Genomic DNA, 9,577 nt, shown 5'->3' with positions numbered 1-9,577 from the left:
TAAAAAATGTCGCGCGAGACTGTGCATTCCCAATCTTACGCGACCTTTTTACGTCATTCTGCCGTCCTGAGTCTTCCAGCCTTCCTGTTGCGTAAGCTCCCTATTACCGAAAAACAACCGTTACCTTGCACTATTTAACAATTAGACCCGTAGCCCGCAAGCGTGACATATGTTGCATTGGTTGTTTTAGTATCACCCAAATAGTTGGACAGAAAAGGCAATAATAAAGTAAGCGAATGCAAGTCGAGGAAATGTTTATTTGGCCGGGATAAAACGAAAGAAAGCGGCACACTTTTCGATACTCGAGGACTATTACTAATAGTCATCTAGTAGCGTAGCTATCAAAATGCAGGATTTGCATTAGTCCACTAGTTGGGTGATACTAATATAGAATGTTTATCTGACCTTGGGATCCATTAAGATTCACGGCAAAAAAATGTTGGGTTTTTGTGAGTAAAGTTCACGGCGAGCAATTCAGTTTTGAGTTAATAGAATTATCCTGAACTCCTCTGTTTGTATCTATCAAGGGGACCATTATATGAGGAACAAAATTCATTTCTTAAGCACAAATCATTAGTATAGTGCAACAAAAGAGATGGTTACTCACGAGAGGATTCTGCTTGTGCGCATCCGGAAAAGAAAATAGGCCATTTCCGAGTTCATGTCTGCCTCCTCTTCAAAGCGACTCTAGGTCCGAAGTGTTTTTTTATGAAAATTAGTTTTCATTCGTATGTAAAGTTGTAAAGTACACAGAAACTACAAATTTCCCGCGATTTCAAATTCTCCGGCAAAGACAAACTTATTTTCACCATGGACATTAACGAAGGTCTTCATGCACTTAAACACTTTTTCGATCAACTCACTGTCAAAGAAACAAGCTCGGAAACGCTACTCCGCCTTGCCGAACCAGTTTTAACGCTTAACTGTTTTTCATTCGCCGGCAGCTATTACAAACAAATTAATGGTGTAGCGATGGGCACACGAATGGGACCTAACTATGCCAATCTTTTTGTAGGATATGTTGAACACCAATTTTTTAATCAGTACAACGGCCCCAAACCTGAACTCTAAGGCCGCTACATTGACGACTGCATCGGCTCTATTTCATCTAGCAGAGAAGAACTCGATCAATTTATAACCTCCGTTAATTTCTTTCATCCGGCTCTTAAATATACCTGGGAAATTTCGGAAACTGCATTGGCCTTCCTAGATATCAAAGTTTCTATCAGTGGCACCAGTTATTTGTTGTATTCATCGTCACATCCATCACATGTCAAGAATTCCGTTCCTTATTCTCATTTTCTTAGACTTCGACATCTATGTAGTGATGACTCCGACTGACTTTTCCAGCAAATCAGAGGAGATGTGCCAGTTTTTGGAAAAACGTGGCTATCCTGTCTCTGTGGTCAAAGCGGGCCATCATCGTGCCCAACAATTTGATCGACAGTCAGCACTATAAACGTCACAAAAGGATACGAATGACAGAATTCCATTCACCCTCACTTTCCACCCTGATAATCACGCAGTCAAAATTATCATTCTTAATAACTTTAAATTACTCCAAAATGATCCCGAGACTGGTAGAATCTTTTCGCAACCTCCACTTATTTCATTCAAACGCGACAAAAACGTAGGCAACTTTTTAGTTAGAATCGCAGTCAAAACTAACGAGCAACCCGGCACTTTCAAATGCGCGCTCTCACGATGCAAAACTTGTCCTTTCACTCTTAACACTAGCAAAATATCAGGACATAAGCGATCTGTTAAGATCACCGATCGTTTGACATCTACCTCCGCAAATTTCATTTATTGCATAACCTGTACGTTATGTGCAGTAAATTATACATTGGCGAGACAGGTAACCGACTAGGTGACCGATTCTGCGAACACCTTCGCATTGTTGAGAAGAATGACAAAGATGCATCTAAGCCAAATGCTCGTCATCTTAATCTCCCTAACCACTCCTACATCTAGGTAGACGGAAAGCCGCAAGAATCTGGAACAAAAATTCATCTTCCAAATCGGTAAGCTTAATCCCCACGGTATTAACAAACGCTTTTCATTTAACTAATGTTTTTCACGTTGTCATGTTACCACCAATAGCGTAGCTCCTACTCTACCATAAAAACTACACGTAACCCACAATTCCTCTGTTCGCTCTGACGATGGGCTAACGCTCAAAACGACAGCTTTTAGAATCTCTGTATGGTGGTCAATTTACATTACCTACTCCGTTGATAAAACCAAATTTTTGAATTGGGTTAGCCTATTTGATCTATTGTTTATTTTCCCGCAAAATATGGTTTAAAAACAGACACTTTTCTGTCGCTGATGGGGACAACATGAACCAGATTTTAACATTTGCAGCTTGGGGTACCTGTGCCACATTCTCAGTCTCCTTCATCTTCAAAGTTTGCCAGGTTCCCAATGAGTGTGACGTCACATTGCTAAATAAAGTTCTTACTTCAACGGTGAGTTGGTGGATTTGTGGCTATTTAGTCACTACTTTGGCTTGAGTTGTCGAGCTTCGGAAAGTTTCTTACTTTTTAAATCAATTTCAATAATCAGCGGCTCAAAATGTGGAAAGTATTTGGTGGGAAAAACAAGGAACAGCCGCCAACAACACAAGAGGCAATTCAGAAGTTGCGGGCCACGGAGGAAATGTTGGCAAAGAAAAGTGAATTTTTGGAGAAGAAAATTGATGCAGAAAAGGAAACTGCTAAAAAGCATGCCTCTAAAAATAAAAGAGGTGAGATGTGTGTTGATTCGACTCATTATGTTTTTCTATATCTCAAAATCGGTGATTGGTAAATCACGAATATTGCAAATTAGGCGTATGATGGCATGCAAACAGTTCTGATGATTAGATTTGAAATACTTGTAGCTGCTCTGATGGCGTTGAAGAGGAAAAAGAGGCTCGATAAGCAACTTCAGCAAATCGATGGGACCTTGTCAACGATTGAGTTGCAGAGAGAATCGCTAGAGAATGCCAACACCAACACAGAAGTACTAAATAATATGTCATATGCTGCAAAAGCGCTTAAATCTGCTCATCAGCAACTGTGAGTATCTTACACATTATCACGACCGAATTTTGGTTTTGTTCCCCCTCAAAATATTATTTAAAAAATGAAAATGTCTTAAGTGTCTGAGTGGGGTATAGCTGTGTGTAATTTAATCCAACCCCAGTCATAGTGGATGGATGATAGGGTGCTGGGAGGGAAGTCGCCTCCCACCAATGTGGCCTGGGTTCGATTCCCAGACTCAGTGTCAAATGTGGGTTGAGTTTTTTGGTTGTCTTCTCTGCATGAAGAGGTTTTTCTCTGGGTACTCCGGTTTTCCCCTCTCCTCAAAAACCAACATTGTTAATTGTTAATTTCAGTTGACAGTGTCCCCAATTAGCGTTCCAATGCTAGAACAACTAGACACTTAAATAAAGTTTCTTTCCTTTCCTTTCTTTTTCTTTCCTGATAGTTAAATTTCTCAATTCACTTTGGCCACCAACTATCATACACCGTCAGTAAATTCAATTCAGTTAGCACGTGTTCCAGTTTCATTAAAGACAATGTGTAAGTTTTCTCCATGTGGCTGCTAACGTGATAATCAAGAATAGTTTATGACAGTTTTGTTCCTGGAATTTTGTGGTAGCTTCAGGCTTACCACTAGCCACTAGAGGCTTGTTCAAACTCAGCTGAACTATCTTTGGTTTCATTTGTCCAAATGAATGATATATTATGTTAATTTAGGGGAAAAAAGCTCCCAAACTATCAGAGATTAATCATGCAAAATTGAACCAGTGGGCAGTTAAGTAAACTTGTTTGCACAAAAGCTGCAGGGCTCAAAATTAACGGTAACCCGTTAGCCAGTGGATAGTAATTTCATCCTGTGGTTACTAGACGTGCGGCCAACTAACCAGACATGGTTAGGAGTAATTTTCTTACGTATTTAAATTATGCTAAAGAAAGGACCTTTTTACAAATAAATGTTACCGGTAATTTTTATGAAAGGCTGATGTGTTATTTTCTTGCATTGCTCTTTGACTCAAACAATTTTGTTCTTGCCATCTCCATGATCAAATCTAACTTTGCTGCGATTTTGAGCACTAAGGCTCTGGGTATGAGGTTGTGTTGGATCTAGGATCTGAATATAACCTTATCAGATTGGCCATTAACAAAAAATTTTTTTCCTTGAAATACAGTCAGACAAAGACAGAAACAAACTATTTCATTGTGGTTTTAACCTAAACTGTTTCCTTCACTAATGTTGCATTGATCTAGTATTTGCCAATATCATAAGAATTTACTGTTATCGGTTTATTGACTAGTGTTGTTTGTTAGTTTGCTAACTAGCTCTGGGCATCATTTTGCTTCATTGTCGGTTTTCTTTTTTGTGATTTCTACTGTTGCTGCAATAGTCCATTTCCTTTATCCTTATTATTGCTGGTATTCTCTAACCCTAGGCTGCATTCAAGCCTCTGGCTTTGGCCTTTCTTGTAAATATGATGAATGTATTTAGTAAAAAATAAATGAGAAATTGTGGAATTTTTTAACAGACAGAATGCTCGAAAAGCCTTTGCTGAAATTTCTTACGCAAAAAAAAAACATCACCCTTTGAATAGAAACAAGCTTGTCATGGACAAACAGCAAGATTTCACCAAGTTACTCAAAGTGAAGATTTTCACATGAACATCATCCTTTATTTTGTTTCTGTAGTGACGTTGATGACGTACATGAGATGATGGATGATATTCAGGAGCAGACAGAGTTGGCTGATGAAATCTCCAGAGCCATTTCAGAACCAGCTGGCTTTGGAATGGAGTGTGATGAAGTGAGTAGAATTTTTCTCAGTTTTCAACCCATTTCTTTTCCCTAACATGCCATCATCATAAACTAATAATAATTTGTTACCTTTTTAAGTTTTTTTTTCCTGTAGTAACCCGTGTAAAATTTGTTGTTATAAACCCATTGACTTCTAGGAGTGAGACTTAATAGATTTTACTCTGTCTGATGCCCGAGGATTTTACTCTGTCTAACACCAGCAGTGTTCTCACCAGGATTTTGCCTTAGGGACTCCCAGGGCCCCTTTTCCTGAAAAATAGGGGCCCTGCAGCCTGAGCTTAAGCAGGACAAAGTTATTTTCGCTCCATGACTAGGGTTGAAAAAATCCTTCGTGATTTCTCTGTCCATTTCATCAAGGAATGTTTTCATCAAATTGGAACTCTTGCAATGTTGGCCCTTCGACAATATTATAATTGCATTTGATTTGTTTGCCTTGAGACAGATCTTACAGATTGTGATCTCTTTGTTGGCATCATAGGCAAGCCATGGGTATTTGTTCTGCCATTCACTCTAAAAAACAAGGTCTTTGTTCAATGAAATAGCTTTTTGATCTTTGCTTGCTACATTGTCCTCTTCATTGTCCTCCTCACCAGCATTTCTAATATCTTCTACACTTTCTTTCCTTGTGTCACAAGGAATAACATGAACCTGCCACACAAAGTACCTGCTTGATCCAATATGGTGGCCAAGGCTTCACTCGTGTGACTGACGAAGGCAAAAGTCAACAAAATTGAAGGCTTTGAATACTTTCAATTGATAAATTGTTTTCATTCAGTTGAAGCAAAGACCTGGAGTACTTGCTGGAATCATTTTAAAAAGATTGCTAACTTACTTTTAAAAGTCTGTTTCACATCCTTGTGCATCCAAGTGGGCACCATGCATGGCTTTTAATGCACCATTTCTATTTTTCTGGCGGGAATCCCACAAGGGCAGGACCTGGTGGCTGAACACTGCACCAGGAGATTTTACTCTAACACCAGAAATTGTACTCGACAAATGGGTGGGAAGGTTACGTTTCTACGAACGTTGGCTGTGTAGCACTTATATTTTAAACAGAATTAACTGACGAGAGTGTAGTGTAACGTGAAGTGCTAGATTTCTTATGAACCATGTGAGCGTTAGCCCTACTGATGGAACTGGGCCCACACAAGGACAGAGGAAAACTCTGACCAGAGTGGGATTTGAACCCACGACCTTCGGGTTAGATCTCCGCCGCTCTCCCGACTGAGCTACAAGGTCAGATGGGAGTAGGCCGTGGGAACTGAAGATGTTAAAGTCACGGCAATTAACATGTACAAGTACAAGGAAAGGTTACGTTTATACAAACGTTGGTCGTGTAGCACTTATATTTTAAACAGAATTAACTGATGAGAGTGTAGTGTAACGTGAAGTGCTAGATTTCTTATGAACCATGTGAGCGTTAGCCCTACTGATGGAACTGGGCCCACACAAGGACAGAGGAAAACTCTTACCACCCCAAATGGGTGGGGTTCAGGAGTCAATGGGTTAATAATATTATCACAAGTGTCTTTCTTATAAAAGAGCTAAGAACATATTTAAAACTAAAAAAAATCACTTAATTGAAAAATATCTAGTTGGTTGAATCAGTCAATCTTCATTAGTTTGAATGACAGTTAGTAGTTACATAGCAATCACATCACCAAAGAGCAGTCAATGAGACTAAAGTTTGGCCTCACAGATCTTTGGCATGCAACGTAGGTCATTACAGCCTACTTGACCTACCTTTTTACAGGTCCTTTTTCAGCTGATTAAATTTATTCAAACGATGATTTATCTGAAAGGTGGTATGAACTTTTTGCTTCAATTACAAGGGTCCTCCTTTGCACCCGAAGGCCTGGTATAGTTCAACTGTGACTGTCCGTGATGCAAACAAACATAACCCCACTTGCCAGGAGCCAGACCTGTTGTATTTGCTGTATTTCGTTGTCACTGACTAGTATTTAAAACCAAAAATTGAGGTGCATTTCATCATAATTATGTTTGACATCTGCTACATATCTTATGTATAGGCATTTCATTGACTTCTGTTTACTGCCTGCTTGTCTGTATGTTTTAGTCAGAAATCATATAATTATTTTAAGAGTAGGACTTGACCGTTCCATTTCAATTCTGTTTCCCCCTAACAAATGAGCTCTCATCTCAGTAAACAAACAGAATGAAACATCCCAAGTTTTCTTTAGTTTCCTCCATGACCTAATACCATATCGTTTTAAAATGATGTTGAGCAGTTCTGTTTCTTTACCAAGCATTCAAATATATATTTAATATAAGGTCACTCCTCGGTTTTTAGTGTTGCTAATCAATGCTGTCTGATATTAAATGTTTAAATACATAGATGTTATTGAACTAGCATAAGGTCCGTACTTGGAAAATATTGGTCAAGTTCCTCAGACTTGGTCCATAAACTTGCAAAAAAGGAACGAGACCAATATTTTTCCAGTGCAGACCAAACAAGCAACAATACTTCAATAAGGTTTTTGTTACATTGGCTCTCTTGTGCAGGGTTTTCTATTCCTTGAGTCTTGCCTCTTCACCTGCTTCTGTTAACAGTTCCGAAAAGTAAAAACTCCGACATGACTAAATAAATAACATTTTCACATTTTCTTTTTATGTCTGAGAAAATGGAAACAGAAAATGGGAACAGTTTGGCAACCTAAATACACTGCTTAAAGACCAGTCCATCTTAGCGGTCCGTATTGCAAAATTCAGACCACTCAGAGAACCAATGAGAATTCTTCTTTTCATCTTGGACCAGTTTGCCTATATAATAAAATAATTAATATAAGTACTAAATTCATCTTTTTAGGATGATCTCATGGCTGAACTTGAAGAATTAGAACAAGAAGGACTGGATGCAGATTTACTTACAATTGGTGGAACTGCCAGTTTGCCAAGTGTTCCCTCTACAGAACTTCCAGCTACTCCAGGTATGTCTTTTTTGGGCTGTCATGGTGTATTTTTTCGTTTTGATCACAAGTGTAAAATCAGGGGGAAATGATTGCCACCTGTAAAATGCAGTATCCTTCTTGATCTGCTTAAATCCTTATATCACACACAGTCTAACCAAATTATGGTATTAAGGACGGTGCCTACTATTGTTATTGCGCATACGTTCTGCGCATCTCGAGATAGTTGGATTTCCTATCAGCGGTGCTTATTAATACAGGGATGTTTTTGCGCGGTTTAAAACTTTGCAGAGAAAGCAGAACTTAGCAAGTGCTCTTGGTATCCAAAAAGAAAATTGGGGGTAACCATGCATTTTTCAGAGATAATTAAACTTCAATTTGGCAAAGAACGCCATACATTGCTTTGTATTTTAAAGCTTTTTACAAATATTGCTGATTAATTATCCTCAAAAAATGCATGGTTACCTCCAGTTTTCTTTTTGGATTTCAATAACACTTGTTAAGATCTGCTTCTCATGCATATTCAGTAAACCGTGCAAAAATACTTTTGAATTAGTAGGCACCTTCCTTAAGAAAGGACTCTGCCGTCTCCCCTTAGATTATAACATACTTTCCTAAATTTTAAAAAAAAAAATAGGCAATGTACTTAGGCCCTATCCCATTTAGACATTTATAAATTAAAATTACAGTAACGCTTGGTAATACCGTACCTATGCTGTTTTATAGTATTCGTATTGACTAGATTCAAAAAACTCTCAAAAGGAAGAGTTGCTTGTCATAATGTCATTTTCTTCTTGCAGCCAAAGCCAAGGCTAAGCCAGAGGATGATGACTTAAGAGAACTTGAAGCCTGGGCAAATTAGTGCAAGCTGTTCACATTTTGTCTTGAAGATCACAACCTGCATAAATCACCAGACTTAAAAGAAAAAAATAAGAATGTAGTATTTTCTTTTAACTACAAAATTGTGTAAATTTGAGTAAAGTGGATTTTTTTTAAATTTACCATACAATGTACCTTTTCATTGCCTCGGAAAATCCATAGTACTATTTAACTTGTTTGAAAGTGCAATCTTGCAATCTGTGTAAATTGCAAAGGAATGAGGTAGATTTGGGTGGGATACTAAGGATTGGGTGGGAAAAATGCCCATAGAACAATTGGGGGGGAGGGGGGGGGGGGGTCATTAAGTGCAAGGCACTATGCAAATTATCCCACTGTGCACTCTTTTCTGTTATTACCATATCTTTCCTGCTTACCTTAAGCAAAAACATTAAGAATATGCTCAGCTGACAAAGTCTGGCTATTTAATGAAACAACTACCATAGACCATACTTGATTACGTCGATAGAATTTTGCAATTTGCAACACTGTAATCTTAATTTTTTGGGACAGGTGAATCAGTTTGTTTTCAGTTTTGCACATGGATCAATTGAAGTGAATTTTCAGTGTCTTGTGTCAGCTGCTAATGATGATATTATTACAGATAAATGTACTACAATCTATCTGAAAGCATCAAATTGTCTGCATTACTACCATCCATGTTGCACATAATCTATAGTTGAAATGTGTAAACTTGCACAAAAAGATTAAATATAAGATGTTGTATTTTTGTCATTAGTTTTATGAAATGTTCCCCTGAGTTCTAATTCACAAGGTTGTCTACATCAAGTTCTGAGATGAACTTCAGCACTTTCAATTTTTTGCATTTTTATCACGTGAAAAAAAGGATACCAGTAATTCCCATAAACAAAAGTAATCAAGGGGCATGGAAGTCATGCTACCAAGAAGGTGGCCAGATTCTACAGGTGCCAGAAG

The 9,577-nt window shown here is 38.2% G+C and overlaps 1 protein-coding gene across 1 annotated transcript; it reads left to right on the top strand.

Annotated features, from left to right (window-relative positions):
* Positions 1-2,325: 2,325 nt before the first annotated feature.
* LOC137996742 (charged multivesicular body protein 4b-like) lies at positions 2,326-9,256 on the top strand. The gene is made up of 6 exons (XM_068842303.1): positions 2,326-2,471; positions 2,569-2,749; positions 2,885-3,062; positions 4,713-4,827; positions 7,666-7,786; positions 8,566-9,256. Exons 1-6 carry the CDS (start codon positions 2,343-2,345, stop codon positions 8,625-8,627), a joined length of 786 nt encoding a protein of 261 aa, XP_068698404.1. The 5' UTR covers positions 2,326-2,342; the 3' UTR covers positions 8,628-9,256.
* Positions 9,257-9,577: the final 321 nt, after the last annotated feature.

Source organism: Montipora foliosa, chromosome 1 (genome assembly GCF_036669935.1).
Source record: "Montipora foliosa isolate CH-2021 chromosome 1, ASM3666993v2, whole genome shotgun sequence".
NCBI lineage: Eukaryota > Metazoa > Cnidaria > Anthozoa > Scleractinia > Acroporidae > Montipora > Montipora foliosa.
The sequence above is the reverse complement of the archived record's forward strand: the minus strand, read 5'-3'. Positions and strand labels throughout refer to the sequence as shown.